Below are 23,207 nucleotides of genomic sequence, written 5' to 3' on the forward strand. Positions count from 1 at the left end.
TTGGAAAGGAATATCCTTCTTCCCAAAACCTTCTCCTGCAACACAGATCCTCATTAGTCCATGCAATGCATTGTTCATCTATTCTTAGAAAAGCTGCTTCAGAACAGCTACAGCTTCTAGGAGAGGTCCCCATTGCAAAGTCACTGAGGGTCTCCACGGTCACTTACCTTGTAACAGTCACCATCTGGCATAAGCTCTTGAATATAAATCATGGGGCCATCAGGCCTGTTAGATCCACCACTGATTGTCAGCCCTAAGCCGGAGGATTTTGCTATAGAAATGCTCTGGATTCCTGATTCAATGGAGTAGCTGCAAGGGAGAGACGTTAGCAGGTGACTCAAGGTGATCTGGTTCATTTTCTCATGTCACTGAACAAACTCTGCCTGGTTTTCTTTCAGTGCACATTCCTTCTAACTTCTCCCAACTTTTTGTACCTCTGCATCTTTTCTTCCACCTGACCTTGGAAAGCATAGGCAAGGACTCCTATTTTTCAGCAAACATTTTTCAACATTATGAAGACATCTGGCTTGCATAATCCCAAATGCTGGGGAGTACTTGTTTGCACTTAGAAAATAAAGAGACAATAAACTAAAGGTTTAACAACAATATAATTCGCACTCTTGGTTTTTATAGCCAAAAGTATGCAAAGGATCAATGTGGTTATTGTTTGAATCCAGCTAAATCACCAGACAGCAATTCACAGATTGGTCAACCTTTAAGCAGCCCTTAGCAAATGTCAAAATGAAGCTCAGGATACACAGCTGTCTATGTCTTAACCGGGGTTTGGACTCAAAATCTTACAAGATGCCCTAAGAAATGAGCCCTTAAGTGCCTTTATAGCAATACCCACTACACTGTGATTTACTTCTGTGGCAGTGGTACAGATGACTTGCCTAGTCAAGGATGTTCAGGTAAGGTTGGACCCTATCCTCAAAAAGCTGCCTGCTAGACAGGACCCAACAGGCCACCAAGACCAGGCCACCACAGGCGGCTTCGTGTGGAGAGGAGATTCAGCAATTGCAGCAAGTGTTTGTGGGAGCAGAGATTTCACTGAGCACCCACAGGATGGCGGGCAGCACTGCAACAGGGAGGTTTCGGGGAAGGATTTGGTGGGATCTAAGGGTCAGCAAGCCTTTTGCTCCTAATGGGCTGGCTTTTCTCCATTTCACTTTATTTCCATAGCAGCCATTCACCAAATGATCTGCAGTTCTGGCCCTCCTTGCGTTATCAGATAACTGAAGACGCAACGACAGCTGTGCATTCCATGCCTCACAGTGGCACCAGTGCATAGCCACCCTGTGCTCCCCAGCGATGCCATCCCCTGTGGTCAGACACCCCAGTGACAGAGCAGCGAGCTGCCAGCACCCCCAGACTGGCAGTGGGGCACTGCAAGAGCCAGCTGGCTTTGCCAGGGAAAAGGACCGCATTCATGCAGCCATGTGTCTTAGTCTTATGAAAAGACATTGTTCTAAGAAATATTTTAGGAAAAAGATGTCATGAAACATAACATTAAAACTCGCTGTTCACATCAAAATATCAGAAACTGTCTGGGGTGAGAATGAATCATATCAGATTCCTGTTGCTCAGTGGGGTGGCAGTACCTCAGGTGACACCATGATGAGAGGCCACAGCCTGGGCACAACCTGCAGTGAGCAGAAGGGATGGCAGCCACGTGCATGAAAGGACTGGTAGCCCAAATTACATCTCTGCAGTTGGTCACCAACACTCAGCTGCAGTCAGTGGTCCGTGATTTCAAATGGCTCATGCTGCTCCCAGGAGAAGACCACTGGGGCCTGGCAGCAGCATGGACACAAGCAGAACATGGCACAGCATGGCAGTGCTGAGCAAGGAGGCCACCAAACCAGGTCCCTTCTGGCCTGAATTGCAGCCTGGAGTGGGTTAACAGCAGAGCAAGGGTGTCTGTCTGTCCTAACCAGCTGACAAGTAAGAGGAGCTGGCCTCTTCTCTGTAAGGGTCTCTCATTCCATGCAAGCAGCTTAAACCTCTGATGCCAAATATTTGTCCTCTGCAAATCCCTAATAAAGAGCTGGTATTTAGCAAGAGGATTTACTGGTTCTGCAGTAAGGGCTGATTCTCTTTAACAGCGACTTGGCTTGTTTACACTGGCAAGGAAAAGGAAGCTGCAAGCCGTGGGGACAAATGGTCCCAATTCCACAACTGTTAACACACTTTGAGCTGTCCCTCTTGAGACGGGCAACCCCAAGCACCCTGGAGAGGAAACTCCACAGAAAAACAAGCTCTGCCTGTCCAAACCTCTGGCACTGTGAAATATGAAAGGGACAGACGACCACATGAAAACACATGCTCCAGGAGATCCTCTGGAGACAAAAGGATGCGGTGTCTGTAGGTAACCACTGTTGACAGCAAAGCAAAGGGCGTCAGAAGTGTTTGCATCGAGAGGTCAATGCTTGTGCTCTTGTTGCATGATGTCAACGTGCCAGAAACAGGGCAACAGAAAACATACTCCTGAAATACCTTCCAAAAGCACCACTGGCCTCACAGAAACACTCTGCTCATGACCTGGTTTACAAAGGTGGTTTGCAGGGTCCTCTCAGCTGGCCGGAGGCCATAGCTTCTCCCCAGGTTTCAGAGGGGAGGAGGAAGAGTTGCATGGTAACCATATTGCATATTAACCATGTTGTAAATGTATTAACTGCCTCAACAGGGAAACTTTTCAGCTCTTGAGCACATGCTTCCCAGGAGCAGTCAAGCTGTCACCACAACAAGGACTTCTAGAAGACACCATGGTCTCTTAGCCCTTGTGGTGATACAACAGTATAGAAGAGATGAGGATGAACAAAGCTGTTCTTCAAACACTGGAAGTATTTACTGGCTCTACCGCTAAGACAGTGCTTGACATTCAGTGATATCTTCATGACTGACCAAGGGACAGGCTTTGTGGGGCCAACCCTGTGCAACCTGTACGTACTGTGTGTGTGGGGGATGTGCCGGGTTCCCGATGAAGGGGCTGTGGGAGTTGGCAGGGCTCAGCAGCAGCGGGCTCTGGGAGCGTGAGGAGGAGCCTGAGGATGTACTTTCCAGGTATCGACCTGAACAGCAAAGTCAGAGTCAGTCCAGGGAACACAAATACTCCAGCATCACCCTCCTCTCCTGGTCTATCACTGAGAGCTGACACTTTTCTCAGCTTTTTGGGGAAAAAACACATAGAATTTAAAGACATGGAGAGGAACATTCAGCCTTCTCAGCACAGTTCCAGCATGGGACTGTCACCCCTCTGCCAGCGCGACGTTCCTCTGCCATAGGGGAAGAGTTGACAGCCTTCTGGAGGGATACTAAGCCAGAGGGACACCTTCTTTCCCCATGCACACATGATTTGATGTGCTGGTGCCTGGCGTAGGTGAACCTTGTTGCACTTCTCAAAACATTTCCCATTTTCAAATGAAAAATAATGACCATTGAATGAACAGTTGCTTAAATGCTTTGAAATCCATAGTAGAAAGCTGCACCTACAGAGAAAGGTATTGCTGGGGTTATCTTCTCAGCACATCACTTAATCCAAGTCGGGGCATCTGGGAAGCTGTTACAACCCCAACCCAGTTCTCCCTGGTTCGCCTAAGGAGCTTGTCTCACTTTGTGCTCGCTCTGTGCAGGCAGGAATGGCTCTGTCTGCGCTTGGCACCCAAGGATACACAAAGTGCTTGCAATAAGGAGGAGTAGGACTTGTTCACCGTCAAACCTCCACTCAAACACCTGCGCAAATCAAATCAAAACTCCTTCAAAGTAACACTGGGATAGAGAAAACCTTATTAGCAGAGAGAGAGAGAGGGGTTTTTGGTTGCCCCCCAAAGACATGCCGAGCTACTTACCACCACCGTGCAGGATTGGCGAGCTCCGTGCTGAGCCCGTGTTGCTCTGGGAGCCAAACTTCTCCAGCAGCTCAGAGAACTCTCTCCTGAAAAGCAAAACCCTGTATAGTCAGCTGCTGCTCAAAACTATTTCCCACCTGACTATATGACGACAGTACCTCTGATGGCAGGGACTTACTACCAAGGTGGAGCAGACAGAGCTTTCTCTTGCATAAGGGTATAACCCCATTGTTTCAAGAGGCTGTGCAAGGCTTAAAGTCAACGGTCAATCTCATGTCAGTACAGCTTTCCTGTGATGGGCTGGAGCTTCAGTGTGCTTCTTCCCTGCCCTGGAAAGTGTTCAGGGTGACAGTGGGAAAGAGGGGCTGGGAAGGGACATATGGACAAGCACTAATGACAGGGGCTGTCCGTCCAGAGAGAGGGCAGATGAATGCAGGAGTCCTGCCTTGCCCCCTGACTTGCGTGCCACCACATGGACCATCCCAGGAATCAGCTGGAATAATTTAATCCCCAGCTATAAGGCTTAGAAGTTTTGCTAACACACCTCATAAATTAAACAGACTGTCAGAAGGAGCCGTAACTGTGCACACATAAAAATGCTTCACTATTTATGAATCTTTCCATAACAATTAAATGTAGATTATTCTCTGTGGTATTTGGGGTTTGCTTGTTTTGGATAGGTTTGTTTTTTTCCTAGACAGAAAGCAGTTCCTGCTAGCTCTTGCTGGGACAAAGATGGGAGATGGTTTCTGGAGCACATACAAAAGCAGCATCCCACTCTGAATCTCTTCATGTTGATATCCTCCGTGAACATTGCAGGATAAACTCTTGGAGCACAAGACCTTAACAAAGACTTGTATACAAAAACCGTGCTGGGGCAGCACAGGCTTCTGTGCTTTTCCCAGTAGTTCATGGCTGAAGATGCTGAACCAGCAGGAGCATGCTAAACTTACAGATAGCAAGATCAGGATGGCTTGTCAGTGACTTCAAGAGCAGGGAGGAATGGCAGCCCACAAACATTTAGCATGATCCCTCTGTCTTGAGGCAACCCTCCCTGCTTCTTATATTACCTCTCTGCAGAGCAATCTCCTCCACAACATCCCCTGGAAAGCTGGGTCAGTGCCTCAGTGCCTTCCTTAATGCTTTCCTTCCAGGTTGAGTCTGACCACCATATATCTACCAAGTATGTTGAGTTCTCAGTGAGCTGTAACTACCTGTACACAACAGGTGAACGGCTTTGTGACTTTCCTTTTGCCAACTGTAACATGTTGGGTTTTTAAACCCCATTCAGAACCACCATTAACCATATAGACCAGCTGCTGCATCATTTCTGGAATCCTCCTTTGAGTTGCCTTGAGCCTCTCGCATTCTTTTGGATGATAGACAGAGGAGGGGATGCCGTATTCCAGCATCATCCTCCTGTGCCCATCCCTGCCACGCTGGCTCTTTGCTCCCAGGAGCATGTGCCCTTCTGTGCCTGTGTCATCTTCTTCCTTCATAACCCAACGCTACCTGATCAGTCCAACTTTTTGGCAGAGAAAAGAGCCTCAAGGATGACTAATTTCTTGAAGGTGTCATTAAATAAGCAGCCAGGCAAAGGGAAGAGACCCTGAAAGTACTGTTTCTGTGGCCACGGTAACATCATTAGATGTGCGCTTTGAAGGCATGAGGGAATCCCCATGGGAAGGTGCCTTCTTGATGCTATAGCTACAGGAAAAGCCTGTTTATGAGTGGTGAGCTCTCACGCTTGACAGACAGACAAGCTCAAGACATAAACCTGTAGGAAACCAGCCACAGCAGTTTCCTCAGTGATGAGGCTGCTCTTACACACAAGCAGACATTGTGTCATCTGCATACTTTACCGGGACAGATGTTATATATTATTGGCTAGATTAGAGTCAACAATATTAAATGACAAATGAATCATCAGCTGTTTAGGTTCCTGCTGGAAATACTCTCAGTACTTTATGTCTTACCATTAACAAGAAGCTCATTAACAAACTTCAAAGACCAGTACCTGCCTTATCTAATATTGCCATCAAAAGTATAGCTTATTCATTCCATTTAATGCTAATTTTAATTCTAAGTGTCACAGTACTTAGTGGAATGCCTTGGTGAATCCCAATACTTTGCATCAACGCTATCGTCTTTATCAACTAAAGCCATGACCTTAAAAATAATACAACTACTTTGTTCAGAAAGCTCACCTTCCACAAAACTCTTTTAACAGGCAGTTTCACAGTGTTAGATACAGAAATGTATGTTAAAACACTGAGAAAATAGAAGGAAAGCTTAGACCCTATAGCAGCAGGACAGCAGTTTGCTGTTCTGTCATTCCCTGGGTTAAACCTTGGATGGATCTTACCTTAGCAGAATTTTTCTAACTTTCCATTAGAGTCTCTATATTTCTACAGGTGATTCACACTCTCATTCCCCTATTAACTCATGCACTGATGGCCTTATCCCTCCATGACATATTGCAACAACAGGTCTAACATGCTGGAAGCTAATGTATTATTTCCAGTGGTTACCCAGCCATCAGGAGCTGGGTTTTTGTTTTGGGCTGGATTTTTCTGTGGTCATCTATTGTTACGTTTTCTTCAGATAATAAGTCATCAGAGCACAGAACAGGTTATGAACTTAAAACAATGGCTAAAGAACTCTTAGTCAATGCAAATGCAACTAGTCTGGCAGCTCTTATGTTCTTTAAACCCTGCTAAACAATGCAAATCCAATCACTGATCCATGCTGTCAAACTCTGTTATAAGCAGGAGTGGGTATGACTTGGACATTCTTTGTTGTTGTTTATTTCATGTCCTTAAGTTCATCCACAAAGGAGTATTTATCATTATTTGCTCAGGAGCCCAAGCAATGAGCTCCAAGCCCAGGGTTGCCTTGCTGTAGGGGTGGTGTGACTAAATGCTACATCACGGGCAACTGTCCCAGCTTTTGCTTTGTTGGTCAGTACTGCAAACCCCGGTTGCAGGAAGGACATAAGGACACGACTAACTTGAAGCACATGCTTGTTCCAGCAGCAAGGAATACACTTTCTGGTGTCAATCTCCCAATAATTAATTTTATGCTCAGTGTTGTATTTGGAGGAATTTGCAGGCGGGCAGACAATGCCCAAACATTACCAATTAATGAACAAGTATGCTGAAAGAATACCAACACGCCTTGCTTTGTGCTTTGAGACACTAAGAGACTTCAGAAGATGTCTTTAATATTTAAAATTTGACCCCTAGTAAAACGCTTGAGTTGTCACACGTCGGCAACACTAAAATGCCCAGCTTTATTTAAAAAAAAATAGTGGGTTGCATTAGGTGGAAAGTTCATTTTAACAATCTATTCTCCAGCTCTTTTTAATTAAGATACAGACATTTGAGGTCTGGAGGATGCCTGTAACAGAGCTCAGACCCGCACAGCCTTCAGCCAGCCCCCCGGTGCGGAGGGGGATAATGGGGTTTGCCAGCAGCAGCCAGCTGTAGGCTGACTTTGCTGCAGATTAAGCAGCGGGGGGCCAATCTTCATGCAGAATATTGTTGTTTTATCTCATAATACCTTTTTGTCCTGCCCTTTTGTTCTTGGGAGAACAAAGGGTGAATCCTACATCAAAGGTTACGAGAAAGCACAGCGTCTGGAAACCTCAGCTCTGCACCACAGCTGGGGCACCACAGAACAAGGAGCCTGTGACACCAGATAAATTAATAGCTTGTCTCAAAAAAACCCCAGAGCCTGCAGGTCAACGGGAACCGTGAACCCAAAGCCCTGCAAAAGCATCACAAAAGCAGATTTTCTCGCCCCCAGCTTGCAGCAGCTGTGGCGTTTCCACCAGCTGTGCTGGGCAGCACATCGCGCCACTGCTGGCCTTTGCTTCTCCATAAATGCCTCCAAAGTGGTGATGTGCACAAGTGCATCTCTGCTTCTGTAGAAAAGGGTACGTGCTCTTCCCCAATGACCTGGGACACCCCAGGCTGGAGAGAGACAACCTCAGCACGGTGTTCCAGTTCAGCACCAAGTGCTCAAACAAAACAGTCGGCTGAGCCGCCACTGTCACGCAGGGCTCGCAGGAAAAAAATGGATTAATTACCTTGCATTTGCACGAGGCTGAGCATGGACTCCAAGCAATAGCCTCTCTGCTGATTCCTGGATATTGGTTGACATTGATTATACAGTTGCAGAAAGCAGAATGCTTTCCTGACTGCTTCTTGTGCAAGCACTATTAATAAATAACCTGTTTTCACCGAGATGACTGTGCATATCATGCAGAGACGCAATGTATTTAGCATTTTATCAAGTAAGTACTAGGAGGTGCAGGGCAGACCAGCTTTCTCACAGTGATAAACCTGAAAGACCAGGATGATATCTGTGCAACGCATAGAAATGAGGAACTATTGTAACTTTCAGGTTGAGAATGAATAAACAATAATTATGTGTATGCAATAAAATTATCCTCATTAGGTAAAGACGAGGACAGACGAAAATCATATCCAACCTTCATCCAAACCCAGTGTGTCCAGCTCTAAATCTGAATTTTCTGCTTTAAGCTCTAGCATTACTGCTGCTCTCTGCAGCACGTCTGATGCGACAGGCTGAAAACATGCATCTTATATACGCCAGGACTGAGTTCCATTAAGAGCACAAGTAATTTGGGCCTATAATTAACTCCAGGGACAAATAATAGCATTTATGAGTCAAATTCACCCAATGGCAACCACAACAAAATGCTACTCAGCTGAGTCATTGGGAAAATTGGCAGGTGGGTCGGATCGTCTTCCAAACCCAGAGCCATGGCGTTTCCTCCTCCAGCGTGCCTTATGCGCTCAGGGTTTATGAAGATGACCTGCATGCGAGTATCTGTAAATACACTGAATTACACTCCTCCCCATGTCTTCCTTCAGCTTTTGTGTCTCGTGAGCCACTTTGCTGGGCAGTGGCAAGGCTGCCCTCAGCTCATGGGAATTCATGGTGCAGCATCTCCGTGGGTATCACCTCCAGAGCTGACAGTCTCTGGGGAGTCAGAGAGCCCGTTTCAGGCCAGACAGAGGGCTGTGTCTGCTCGCCCACGCTCAAGGAGAGACTTAAAAGATAACAGGACATCAATAAAATAAAGACAAAACTAAAGGGAAAAAAAAAATGTAGAAAGCAGAAAAATCCTTCCCCCATTTCCACAGCCCTTAATCCTGGAGATATGTATTCGTGTATTAAACAGTTTGTGAGATGATTATGCAAGTGAAATCTCTGCAAATCTTTAAAAAAAAAAGATAAACTGATTACTTCCCCACTCTCCCACTAGCTAACCTTTTGCAGATTTAACAGATAACCAATAGCAAATGGAGACCAAATAAATTACTTAAAGTTTCACTGTGCTCCCAGAGTCTTCTGCAGTTGGTTTTCAAGCAGCCCCTTTACAGGGCGATTTGGGACTGTGGACAGATGTGCGAAGGAGCTGGAGCTGCCGACAAAACCATGCATGCGTATGTTTTAAGAAACATCTGCTGCAATTTAAGATATTAGGAGCTGTCTGAACAGCCTGGAACAGACCGGCACGGGCAAAGGCAGAAGACCTGCTTTGGGGGCTCTGGCTGAGAAATTAAGTGTTTTCCTGGGCAAGTCCTGCTGCTGATGGGTACAGGGAACGGCTCAGCTGGGAACCCGTCCCTCCTGCTGGGCACCAGCCCCAGTAACAGCCACCCAGAGAGGGGATGTCACAAGACACCCATTGCCGCTTTCCTCCTAAGGCAGGAACAGGGGACCGCTGTGGCACAGAAGTACATCCTGCACATCCTTACTCAGACTCAGAGTAAAAGAAGGTCAAACTCCCAAGTCAAGCTCTGGTGACCTCTTTGTTTCACTCAGTGCTTTCTCAGCACCTGCTGAAGGACTTGCAGTTAATATAATAATTTGAGATATTATTTTTCACCGGAAGAGTGTAGGTAAAAAGCAGTCTCTCATTAACAGCAAATAATTCCTCCACCAATATATTACTATGTCAAAATTAGTCTCATCCCTGTCATTACAGCACTCTCACTATTCTGCTAAGGCAGTAACACTCCACAGCTGCTGATGGATAAGGCATGAAACCACCATCTCCAATGCTAACGGAATGCGGGTACATTGAGCAGATGACTCTGTGATCTTCAGCCACCCACACGCAGTGCAAAGCCTCGGCCCCACCAGCCTGCCTGCCCACGACCATGCTCTGCCTAAACCCACTTCATTTTGGTGGTTCCTGGTGCACCTCAAGTTTCCAGACCTGTTTTTCTGTTCAAGGGAGAAGATGCTTGCGCACATTGTACCAGATCTCCTGGGGAATGCAAGACAAGACCTCACTGATCCCATACCTTGGTTTCCACAACCCTACCCTCTCTCATGACACCATCATTGTCCCACACAACCTAAATCCAGCCAAGACAAAACCAAACGCTTTTGTTCTACTTGTGAGTCCTCCAAGCATCTCTAGAGAGAGCAAGATTTTCCAGGAAGGGGTGAGGGGAGAAGTTTCAGGGAGAAACTGCCTGTCGTTGCTGGGAAGGAGGAATCCTCTATGGAAGGAAGATCTTAATTCAACATGTCTAACTGGAAAGGAAAGTGAAGATTCTGCTGTCCCTATGTCTTCATCCAAAGCTCCGTGCAGGATGTGATAAACCATAAGCAGTTCAGCACTGCACAGCCGAGCTGAAGGAGCCTGTGCCACCCCGCAACTGAGGCTGGAGCTGCCCTGGTCTTCGATAGGGAAACATCTGTGGAAACCTGCTCAATGCCAGGATGCCCTGCGGAGCCAACACAGGCTGGGCGGGAGCCAGGTCTGCAGCTGGGAGCCGCCAGCTTTGCTTCCCTTGCCATTACAGCTCCACAGCATTCCCATCGGTGTACAGTTATCAAAAACCCTTTGCCACCTCCATCTTCACCATGGGCTTTGAGCCCAGTCAGCTCAAAGGCAGTCCATAGCCACGATGCCAACGAGTGCCCAGATCCCCCTTCCCAGCACAAGATGACGCTCCTTACCTGGCGTCATCGTCGCGGGCTATAAGAAGGCGCATGTGGCTGGTGGCTGATGCTGTCCTCAGGATGTCCACAGCCCTGCAAGAAAAGAAAGACAACATGTCAATGCTGACTCACAGTGGTGTTCCACCGAGCTCACCTGGCCATGTGTCAAAGCTCACAGCAAACCGGGCAGAGACCCATGGCCTGGGCAAACCCTGCCAGCAGCCAGGTGATCTTTGTTGGCTGGACGCCTGTGGAACAGCTCCGTTCCCTGCCTTGGCAGCAGGGCTGGTGGGCAGGCAAGTCACAGCCTTATTTTCCCACTTCTGCAATAAATCAGAAGTCCCCGATAACAAAGCAGACCCAGAAGGTGCACGTGGCAGTAAGCAAACACCTCCCAGTACATCTCCCCTGGGAAGTTTCCATCTCAGGGATGACCACTTTCTCATTCATGTGTCCCCATGGGAGCCAGAACAGTGTGCTGGTGGCCAGACACAGCCTCCCTGCAGCTGCAGAGATGTCCTCGGGACCTCCTTCATCAAACCCAGCTGCTCTGGGGGTTTGGAAGCAGGCAAAACACATCATGCTGCTTTCCCAAGCATGCACCCAGCCTGAGCACACTGTGCAGAAGCACACTTCTTGCCTTGCAGAAGTGGAAGGCAGCAGCAGGCTGGCACCACCTTTAATTGAAAAAGGGCCCCCCCAAAATGCAGTTACTCCTCTGGCAGTGAATTATTTTATTGCTGGGGAGCTGAGGGGCTGGATTGCAGCTCTGGAGGGAACCTCCATGCAGAGCAGCGCTGTCAGGCTTAGGCACTGGCTAATCTCCTGTGCTGGGAGCTGCGGGGCTTGCTGGGAAAGCTGCAGCAGATGGAGTGGGAGTGCAAGGAGCTGTTAGGAAAGCCCAGCATTTTGGGGGGATGTATAAATATCTCACAAATACAGTTTGTGTCCACTGGTCTGTTTCTATATAGAAACTTTTCATTTCTAATTCCCAAATTGGCTCTTGGGAACAGCGTGGCTGTGTCACAGTGCAGACAAAGCGACGGCACTTGTATCCTCCATGCAACCTGCAGCCCAAACCACTTCACAGAGTTATACAAAAGCAACAGGAATGCAAGATTTCCGTTTGGATATAGTACCTCTCACTTGTAACCCCAATTAGGGAATCGCCATTGACCTCCAGGATCTGGTCTCCTGGCTGCAGGCGCCCTAGAAAAGAAAAATAATGGATAGAAACTGCAGAAAATACAGCTTGAAGGGACTGGGAGAGGTTGGGCAGTTCCTTTCTTTGCCCAGAGACAGGATGAAATATGCATAGGTTGTTCCAGAGATGCTTATCCAACCTGTTTTTCAAGACATTCACAGATGAAGTTTCTGCAGCCTCCCTGAAAAACTTGTGCCAGTGTTGCAGTACTTCCTCTGCTGTAGGAAGTTACGAAAGTAAATACCAAAAAATGCAATAAAGCTTTTACTTATTTCAGTTTGAGGTTAGGTAGAAAACCAGGAGTGGCACATCTACCTGTCCTGGACTTTTTTTCTTTATTACATGGAAAAATTATATTGTAAGATTTGGGAAAAAAATAAATAAATCTTTCTGGCTTAAGTTATGAAAGGTGAACTCTGCAGTGTGCTGCCTAATATCTCCTTATTTGAAGATGCTCAGAATGAAATCAGTGGCCTAGAGCAGAGCTGAATTTGCAAAAGGATCTCCTGTCATTTGGGGGCTACAGGCAGTCAGTGGCACATGGGAAAGAATAGGCAGAACAGTGAAGTTCTTTGTGAGGCAGAGATGGATCTTGCTTTAAAACCACAAAGCAATCATATCTATGCTGCAGAAGTCAAGACAAGGCTGCTGTCAGATGTTACAATGATTACCCCAGTAGAAAGTATGCCCCAACTGCTGGAAAATCTGGGAAGAAGCACCTGAAGTGTCTAATAAGGTAACATATAAACCAAACACACTGGATTTTGGCTTTTCTCAGATTTTGTGGTACTCTGCACCATGTTTGACTCACCATCTGCATAAGCAACACCCCCTGGAAGGATCCTCTTGACATAAACTCCATATTCTTCTCCCGTGAGTTCCTTGATGCCACCGATTACCTTAATACCTGGAGGAAAAGAAGTGCCCATGGCGCAACAGCAGAAGAAAAGCAGTTTCCACAGGCTGTGTCAGAGGGATGCAGCTTTGGGTACAGCTCCTGGGCACCCCAGCACCACCTGACACCCCCATTAAAAACCATCTGTGGAACGCCCCATGTGTCCCTTGCGCCACACAAGCAGCAGCAGAAGCAAAAGGATGTGTCTGCTGATGCAACACGAAGGCTAAAGGCATCTGGTACCACCTGTCTGGAGCAAAAGCTACAGAGAAAAAGCTTCTGAGAGAGGCACGGGCAAGGAGCAACCACCTTCCCCAAGCCCACGTTCGTCACTGATAGGAAAGGATCCGATTCTGCTGTGAATGCCTCAGCCTCTACTCATGTCCCTGATAATCCTTGTCATAGGAAACATTACTGGAGACAAGCATTTTCCCCACGACACCCCCTTCGAGGTTCAATATCAGGACAAGCCCCAGGTTCACTACAGTGGTGAGAACATCCCTGCTGCAAGCTCGCCTGCCTACCAGCCTCCAGCAGCATCTCCACCACAGCCTTTGAAGCCGCCAGTGATGGCAGAGCTGCAGATCAGGAGCACCCACAGTTTATCAATGTTTGGAGCCAGGAGGAGCAGCCAGGGTGCAGAGATGACCTTTGGTTCAGCTCAAACACCCCATAACAGTGCCTTGGCAAAGGGCTCTCGTGCTGCACGGCCACCTCTCCAGCCACGGGACATGTCCCTGCTGGTCTGCGTAAGACGGCTGGCAGGAAAAGGCCCAAGAGACTTATTTCTCCAGGGCTCATTAAGTCCTGCTTCGAAGATCCAGGCTGTGGACAGAAGGATTAAAAAGCCCAGCTTTAATTAACAAATCTCTCCTGAGAGCCGCCGGTCAGGCATTTTGCTGCTCCAGACAGGAGGGCACACTGAGGACAGGCGGCACTGCAGAGAGGGACACTGCCAGCGTCACGGCAGCTTCATCCTCTGGCTGCTGCCCTGGGCTGATGAGCTGCTTCCAGCCTTGGGGAGGTGCACAAAGTTACCCCATGCAAAAAACACCTCCCTCCAGGGGAGCAGAGCACAGCTTCTTCCCCAAAACCTGAGATCCCTTTCTGAAACAAGCAGGAGAGAAGAGGAGTGGACCCTGGATTGGGATTACTTGGGACAATGGCACTATTTCCATCCCTAGGTCCCTTCTGCTGTAATGACCCTCACAGCTTTCAGCTACCTCTAGGGAAAGATCTTGTCTTTCAAGTCACCTTTACATTAAAATTGTGATTAAAACCAGATGGTTACAATTTTTAATTTCATTCCTATGTGCACCAGTTGCCGCTTGTCCCAAGCACAAAACCCCAGCCCCATCTGAGTGCTGGAGTTTATTCCCTGGGCTTAATGCATTAACCACATATGAACCATACAACCCCTGTGCATCTCTGAGGAGCTATTTTACTGATAGCACTGGGGACTCACAGCAGAACACCTCAGAAACACGCACCATTGCGTTTTAAAATAAATTAACTGAAATTGGAAATATTGCCCAAAAGAGGTATCTTAAAGTGGCACAAGCTTCCCCAGGGCATGGTGGCAGGTTGGGCACCTGTGGACCAAAGCTGGGAAGAGATGCTGCAGCCCCAAAGCCCGCTGAGAGAAGGTAAAACCTGCTCTTCATCAAGGATGCTCAGCTGGAAAGGGTCTCAGTTCCTGACCGGGCTGGGGTAGCTGCTGGTGGCCGTTGCCACCAGCTATCAGAGAGGCCCTGGGAAGCAGGCTCACATGTGGGATGGGTTTGGGAAAGCCCTGGGATGGGGAGGACACTGGAAGTCTGCCTTAAGCCAAGGTGATGACTCAAGAAGGCGTCCTACGTCTTTCTTCACACCACAACATGAAATAATTAGGAATGATAAAACATATCGGACAAATCATGTAAAAATCTGCATTTCAGAAGAGGCACAGCTGTAGCATCACCCAGCACCCAACAGGACCTGCTTCCAACGGGCTCCTCTGCAGAGGTATCAAATCAATAATGACTCATTTCCCTTTTGTGTCCACAAATCAATTGTAATAATGGCTTAATATAGCTGAAGTATCTACAAATCCTCCTTTATCCCCAACAATGTCAGGAGAAAATGCCATCTTGTTATTAAAATCAGTGATTACTCACAGTGTTCCTCCCAGACACACTCAAACTTTGACAAGAGGGAGGAAAAAAGTCCTGACTTTTAACTCCCTTGTTGAGAAACCATCTGGCTGCTGTCAGGGTCTGCCCACCCAGCCATCACCCTGCCACGGAGGCACCGTGGACACCGGTCCTGCCCCCCAAGACATGCACTGGGGGGTTCCCACCAGAGTGGGGAGGAGGAGCAGGAAGGGTTCATACCCGCTTGGGTTCAGACCGAGCCGTGGGACAGCTTGGACTGATTGCAACAAACCCAAATCATCAAAGATTGTGGTGGCAGCACTCCTGGGAGTCTTCATGTTTTATAAACATGAATTTATATTTGGGACCCAGTGTAGGTAAATAACGGCTCTTTAATTATCACAGCATCAAAGTCACAGTATAATGCTTATTAGGTCATACTTAGGGGCAGATAATCTAGCCTATTTTGGATCTCTCTCTTTAATCTTTTCCTTCTGGCAAAGGTCCTGGAGCTGATGCCCATGTCTCCAGTATTTTCTCCTTTGGAGAATAAATGTTTATGGGAAAACTCCAGCTGGGCATACAGGTGACTAACCAAGACAGTGTTTTCTTGAGATTCTTAGCGATCCTATAAATTTCTTCAAGACCTTTGAGCTTCTCTGGCGCATCTAATCCCACTCCCACTAATGCCAGTGTTGCAGTTCTCAACTTCTCAGGCTGTAATCTTACCTGCTCCTGGCTCGCTATGCAGCTCTGTACCACGGGGTCAAGGGGTGTCCTGGCTAATCTGGTTGTTTAGCCCAACTGTAATCATCTCCGGAGCATCCCAACCTCACCATGTGGTCCCGGCAGTCTCCACACAGAGACTGCCCGCTTTGCACCTAAGCTAGCAATGTTCAATTACATTTCCCTTAATCCCCCTGTTGATCTTGCAGCCCCGGCCAGCTTTTTCTGTCTGGAGGAAGGGACAGATTGGAGGTGAATCACCCGCTGCCCTGTCCTAAGAAGATCAAGGTCAAGATAATGGGATCTCAGTGTTTCTGAGAAATGCTTCTTAATCAGCACTTCCCTTTGATGGTGATTCTTTAATTCAAAGTTCAGGTTTTAGGAGCTGCCCGGTAACCCCTTTGAACTTCTGCTGAGGTTCACATGTGGGTTTCCACCTAAAGCCACAGAGCAACAGACCTAGGGCCAAACGCTGACCTGCCACACTGGCTGATGCTGCCCTAAAGAAACTCTGCTGGAATAACACCTGCATCTGAACATAAGAAGCTCACGGAGGCACCTTTTTATTTTCCCCAAAAACATGTTCTGAGCAGCTACGCCTATGGCAGACATGGGGCTCCCGCAAGCACTGCTTGTTCCTCAGCAGAGAGGAATGGTTTCTGGAGGACAATTGCTCATCTTGGGTCTTTCAGGCTTCACAAGAGAGGATGAAGAAAGCTGATGATAGCATTAGAAAATCCGTATTGTTATACTTTCCTGCAGCACATTGCAAGACCCTGTGGAGTGTCTGCAAAGACCCTGTGGCCACAGACTGGGGGAAAGGAAGAGAACTGGGACCCAGCAAAGAGGCTGCCAACAGGCTGTAGCATCTGTGAACCTCTTCCAGAGGTCAGCATCAGCTCGGTCAGGCTTTTCTAGGTCTCCTCCTTTAATGAGCTAATCTAACACAACAGTTTAAATCCCATCAACTCAACCAAATCCACCTCTGGTGATTAAAACATCATTTTCACCAAGCAAAGACATTTTTCTGGGCTCCTGTGAACATCATGAAGAGAAGACCAGGAGAGGAGTCAGCAAAGCTTTTCCTCCATGGCAGAAAGCCCAAGAGCTGGAAACAGCCAATCTATAATTAATCTCAGGTCTCAGGAAACGTGGAGAGTTCAACTTCTCAGGACAGGTCCCCAAACAGTCACCCAGGGACCTCACCACAGGGCCCACAGCTGTTCTGCAGGATGATGCACTCGCAATTTAAAATTATGGAGGAGACTACATGGTGGGTCCCAAGAAATCCTGATGCAGGATTGCAATTTTTATAACATCCATGAAAGAGCATCAGTATTTATGCTGCTGGATACACAGAGGTCAGATGAGATGCTACGCTGGATTCTTCCTGGTTGAGTTTCGTGAACCTGTGGCCATTCCTCGTGTTCTCATGGATATGACCATCTCTTTTTTCTTCTGCGCTTTGATGTTCAGAGCACTGTGGAAGGACATCTGACTCGCTCAGTGTTCATACTCTTACCCGCCAGCCAAACTTTCCAAAAACAACTCACACGGCCCAGTCTCCAGGAGAGCTGCAACGCCCTGCATCACCCATCAGGGTGGCTTCCCGGGGAGCCTGCCTGCAGTGGGGCAAGGCAGTCATCTGGGAAGTGCTTGGAATTTCATTTATTTTTTATTATTAAATTAAAAAAAAAATTAAAAAATCATAACATTCTAAAAAGCCTTTCCCCCCCACATTCTGCTCCAGGGACGGGCTCTGGCTCCAGGCACAGCTCTCAGCACTGTGACTGTTCACCATCAGCCGGGAACTAGTCAGGATTTTGACTTTATTTTAACCTCCCAGGTGCAAAAGGTGCTGTCAGATCCTTGACACAGGCACAAGAACTGGTATTTCTGTGAGACATCTGACTTCACACAGAGGCACATCACGACACAGGTGCTGGGGCCCAGGGGGATGTTTGAGCTGCTCCAGGCCACCCCGATGTCCCTTGCAGAGGTTCTGTACTCACCCAGCCCATTTGCACAGTCGTAGAAATCAAAGCAATGTACAGCTCGATCCATGCCGTATGGTCCCATGAGTGTCCTGGGAGAGAGAAGAAAGACATCTTTCTTTAATGGGCTAAAATAAACATGCCAAACCAACATGTGCACAAGGACATCCTTCCCACCACTCCAGATGTTGCCCACGGAATGATGTAGACACCCAGGTTGAGGGACACAGCCCTGCACATCAAGCCCACACTGGCAAAAAGCAACCCCTTCCCACCTCCCTCAAAGTTTATACAGATAAATGAGAGAATATGTGCAGGGCTGGACATCATCCTCCCCACCCAGCAAATCTCATGGACCTATCTGTGATTCATTACCCCAGATTAACGGGGCTGGACAGCTGTCCAGCTCCCGGGAAATGAGATCAGAGCTCGGACCAATGTTCCGGGGATAAAGCAGTTTCACAAATACAGACAGCCTGTAATGAAGACAGCCGGGCACGATCCGCTCCAGAGGTTTTATAATGCAGGCAGCCTCCATCCCTCTGGCAGGGGGTCTGGAAAAGCGGGGGTGCAAGATCTGCCAAGCCGCTTCATGTACCAGCCTCGCCAGGCTGAGGTTGGGAGCTTCTCCTCACAAGCCAAAGCGGGTGCAAGAGCATCACACACCTGAGCTTCCCCTGCACCAAGGAACCCTTCCAACTGCCCCACAGTCTCCCCACACAGTCTGGCAAGGGGGGAGCTCCAAATAAATGACACCGAAAGCATTCAGCTCCACCTGGGGACCCTGGACTCCAAACCCAGGACCACCGGTGCTTCTCATCTTTGGGTGGCCTGTGGTGGTCAAGTCCCCTGAGGATGGGTGAACATGAAGATGGATGGATCTTGATCTGAGAAACCAGAGCCAGGTGTGCCAGATGGGAAACTGGGTGGCGGGGGGAGGGGGCAGTCCCAAAACATTCCACTTCCCAGGATATAAATCTCAAGAGAAAAGAAGTTTCTGAATTGATATCTGATCCCAAATCATGATGCAGCTGAGGAGCGAAAACACTGTGGGGCACAACAGGCTCCTCCAGTCTGGTGGGAAACAGGAGAGGAATAAACCTCAGGGACTTCTCTTTTCAGGCATCCAAAATATCAAGCTATTCTGCAAAGCCAGTAACACCCACCTCTAAGAATCAGACCGGAAGCTTTTTCTCCTTGTTAAAAGTACGCCCCCCGCCTTCCTATTGTTGCGATGTTTTGAATATTCAAGAGACTGGACAAAAAACTGTATGTCAGAAAACAGAGCTTGAAGGCATCCCAGAAAGCCATAGCAGCCCTGGGCCCAGACTGGCTGAATTTAGGATTTTCAGGGTATTTTGAGTAAATCACCAAGGCATCTCCACCACCAATAAACAGAAATAGCTCAAACCGGGCTGAAACATAAGGACAGAGGTTTCTACAAAGCAGATGCCTAGATGATACAATCAACTTTTATCCCCGATCCGATGCACAAAAGGCGGCACAGAAGCTTTGCTAACGCTAGAGATGCAAGAAACCCAAAAACAGGTGCTGGTCATGATGTCCTCGGCTCTTTCTGCTGCATGCAAGCCATCCCTGCCACCGAGCCCTGCTCCTGGAGAAGCTACAGCAGATCACTGTTGGCTCTCTGGAGGGAGGTGGCCGGTGGGACCCCCATGGCTGCCCCATGCCCCCTCCCCAATTCCTGCCCTGGCTGCAGGGGAATTACCTGCTGATGATGATGACTCCCTTGTAAAGGACAGAGACGGCGGGCATCTTGCTGGCCACGGCAGCCCAGCCCTGCCGGGCTCCAGCCACTCTGATTTGGCAGGAATCCGTTAAAATGATGGGAAAAAAAAAAAAAAAAAAAAGAGAAAAAAAAAAAAGGGGGGAGGCCGGAGGGGGTCACGTGGTCTCCCCGTATGCATGTTAATTCCACCCAACATTAACACAGATCAGCTAAAAACATCTCCAACTTTAGATTAAAGCTTATGCAAGCCAAAGCCAACACGGCCCATCGCAAGTGCCTTCCTGAACAAGTCGGGAGGGAGCTCCCCAGCCCCCCCCAGCAGGGCTGCCGCACTCATCATTAACACAACGGGGTAATTATTTGGATGCATCCTATTATGCATCTTCTGGAACAGCCCTTCCAGGGATGGAGGGCAGCGTTCAGTGCAGGACATGTGTGCTTACCATCCCTAAAACCTTAAAATCCATAGCAAAGCTTTGGAAGTAATAACAGACTGTAGCACTTAGGGGTTTAGGCTTTTTTTTTTTTTTTTTTTTAGCATCTTTTCCAGTCAACAGCATTTTCTCCTTAACACACAGCAAATTCAGCTGTTCCACTATCTGTTGGGGGGGGTGAGAAGTATGATGTGCCTATGAACAGCATCTTCCCCTCCCGTCTTGATGCATACCACCCAGCTGCAGAAGCAGCGTGACCCCTGTTTTGTGGGATGTGGAAACAGAGACAAGAAATGAGATTATCCACAGTTGGCCAGTGAGCAGGGATGGAGCTGGAACAAGCCATCTTGGGGCTCAACAGGAACAGGGCTGTGATCTTGGTGGGCACGGTGTGAAATGAAGAGGAATTCCCAGGAAACATGCTCCTCTGGAGTTGTGGGCAGTGGGAGGACACAGGTCCTGTATCCCATGTGTAAACAACTAATTTTATTAGCAAGAGCTTCCCCGATAGTCATGTGAAGCCTTGCTGGGCAAGTTGGAAGTGTGTTAAAATAAAGACAATGCAAAAGGTTTCCTGCATTTAAACTGTGTCCCGTCCTCCCCCCGCTTTTATTTTTTTTAAGGCCTTCCATTTGGGAGCATTCAGATGAAATATAAGAAACCTGAGCAGACCAGACCTTTAGGTGGCCAAAACTCTCCTAAGAAATGAATTAATTTAGCTGAAAAATCAAAATTTGCATAAATAGTGCCAACTAGACATCAAACACAGATGCATCTGACAGTATATTACACGCACCCCACCGAAGCCAGGCATCCCAGGACCTACTCTATGTCTGCATAAAGGGCTCTGGCAAAGCCCAGCTAAGCATGGAGGGTTGGATGTGGGGCCATTTCCCAGTCTGCTGGATGGCTGTAGCCTTCCCTGCACTGAGAGCCTCACAAAGCTACTCAACCTCGCATTGACCCAATGGTGGGGAAATGTTCTTTCTCCTGCCATCTCACAGACAATACCCAGGGCACGGAGAGCCAAACATCATGCTCTATTAAGGCAGGATGGTCTAAGCACCTGGTGACTCCCAGCTCTGGTACTACTTGGTCAAGGCTGGCCAGGAAGTTTTGTGGCAGAGCAGACACACAAGTTCAAATCCTCTGGGGTGCCCTAACCCCCCACCACGCCTCTTCTCCTGTGATGGGAGGTTGGTCCACACCAGGACACAGCTCCTTGAGGGGCAGGAGCACCCCAGCACCATGTCAACCTTAGAGTGGCCTTTTACAGCAGTTCACTTGTGAAAGGATGCCCGAGCAGCCCTCACACACCAGCCTCCTGCCAGTTACACCAATGATCATACTCCGAGTCCTCTAATGTACTAAAAATCATCCCAGTCCCAGTAAGAGCCACTTTCCACCCCACCACCAAAATTCACTGTGCCACTTTCTGAGATCCTTTGAGACTCTGCTAATAAATTAATTCACAGAATTACCCCTTTGAGTCACAGGCCAGAGCCTTGACTGGAATAAACCAGCACTGCTGAAGGGAAGGGATAGCACAGCGCTGGGGGCAATGCCAACAGGACAAGGTGACCTCCCTGACCAGCTTCAGAGGGGCTGCAGGAGAGTTCACTGGAGCCAGGCCTGAGGGGAGGGCTGCATGAAGGCTCCCTGCCCTTCAGTGCCCAGGGCAGGAGACTTCAGTCTTCTTGCTTTAGAAAGCACCATTAGGATCAGAGATGTAAAGCAACAGTTTCGGTAGAGGTGCAACAAAATTGATGAGAGTTTCTTTTCTACCCAACAAAAAACCAAGAGTAGATGCAAGTCACTGCTATGTTATTATCCACCTTTCCTCTCTATGTTGGTCAAAGCACCTTCCGGGCAAGCAGCCTTCAGCCTGTCTGTGGATAAAAGGCCTTTCTGCATTTCTCCCCTGGTCTGTTTTCTGACTCCTTTGAGCTTCAACCTTGGCTTTGGCCATGCCCAATCCAGGGCAACCTTCACTGGGTGACTTGGCCCCAAACCGCTGCCCTCCACACTGGGCAGCACACACCTCTCCTCTCCCCACGGCATCTGGGCCAGGACCAAGTCACTGCTCTGAGCAGGATCCTGAGCACAGCAGAGCAGTGGCATAAGGATGCCAGAGCTGGGCAGCAGCATCACTGAGCCCTCAGGGAGCCTCTGCGTGCAGCTTAGCAGAGGAACAGGGTCCGAGCAGGTTCGTGTGGGTGGGAATTAGAGGTGGAGAGACATTCTGCAGCAGCGGTGAAGTCTGTCTGAAAGCTTCCAGCTCCAGAATGCACCATAAGAAGTTTTGAGGTGGAAGGTTGCAGCCCTAGTCGGGGCACCACATTATGGTCTCTGCCCATATCTCACCAACGCTGTGAGCTGTGGTGGGAGCAAAGGGCTGCCCAGGCAGCATCAAGCACTTGCTTAATAATGAACCAGTGTTTGTGTCAAGACAAAACAAAATAAGAGTAGGCTGAAAACTCATTTACATCTGGTTAGAAAACAGAAAAATGCATCTCTGCTGCTTACAGGATCAGCTACAAAGCATTGATAATAAATCAAAAGAAATCAGCTGCTAAGGAGCTGTGAAGCAACTGCACACTGTCCACAGTCACAGCACAGCCCACATCATTTTCATAAATATTACACATGGAGTCGCTTCAGATGAGCTCATAAGTTCAGGGATGTTCACAGACAAGTCTGAACAGAAGAGGGAATAAACAATACCACACTGCTGAAATTACTGGTGGAGGATGCGGACAGGTGCTGTGGGGAGTAGCCAGGGACTGGCAGCTCCATGCACCCCTGTCGGCTCCCTCTGCCCAGCCATGGGCACAAGCAGCTCCCAGCCACCCACCTGCAGGCAGAGGAGGGGTGGCAGATGAAGAGGTGCTGCTGGCCCTGGTGGGGTGGCACTGCTCCCCAGGGGTCCTGCCTCTTCCTGGTGACACCACTCATGGAGAAAGCTTGTCCCTATGAGTCCTTCTGCTAACAGTCACATGCTGATGTCTCTGCACCCTACAGGCACCTTCCTCCTCCCCATTGCTGTGCAGACCTCGGTGCTCCTTCATCCCCTTCCTCTTGAGCAAAGAGGGGGATCCCAAGGGACAGGAGGGCCTGCCCAGGGGCAGCAACTGCTTACCACCACCGCCTGCATGGTTGCACACCCATCCTCTCCTCCCCAAGGAGAGGATAGCCAGCCCTGGTCATTGCCATGCGCCTCATCTCTACAGTGTC

The 23,207-nt window shown here is 48.4% G+C and overlaps 1 protein-coding gene across 1 annotated transcript in view; it reads right to left on the minus strand.

The window, feature by feature from the left end:
• LOC309445762 (syntaxin-binding protein 4-like) overlaps positions 1–23,207 on the minus strand; it is a gene marked incomplete at its 5' end in the record, with an annotated part of 42,316 nt that overhangs the window by 15,644 nt on the left and 3,465 nt on the right. The window contains 7 exons of the mRNA XM_082064826.1: positions 168–309; positions 2,951–3,071; positions 3,849–3,934; positions 10,857–10,931; positions 11,978–12,047; positions 12,854–12,949; positions 17,808–17,881. Coding sequence (XP_081920952.1) covers positions 168–309; positions 2,951–3,071; positions 3,849–3,934; positions 10,857–10,931; positions 11,978–12,047; positions 12,854–12,949; positions 17,808–17,881 — 664 coding nt within the window. The remainder of the gene's footprint in view (positions 1–167; positions 310–2,950; positions 3,072–3,848; positions 3,935–10,856; positions 10,932–11,977; positions 12,048–12,853; positions 12,950–17,807; positions 17,882–23,207) is intronic.

Source organism: Streptopelia decaocto, assembly GCF_964273445.1.
Source record: "Streptopelia decaocto genome assembly, chromosome: 13".
NCBI lineage: Eukaryota > Metazoa > Chordata > Aves > Columbiformes > Columbidae > Streptopelia > Streptopelia decaocto.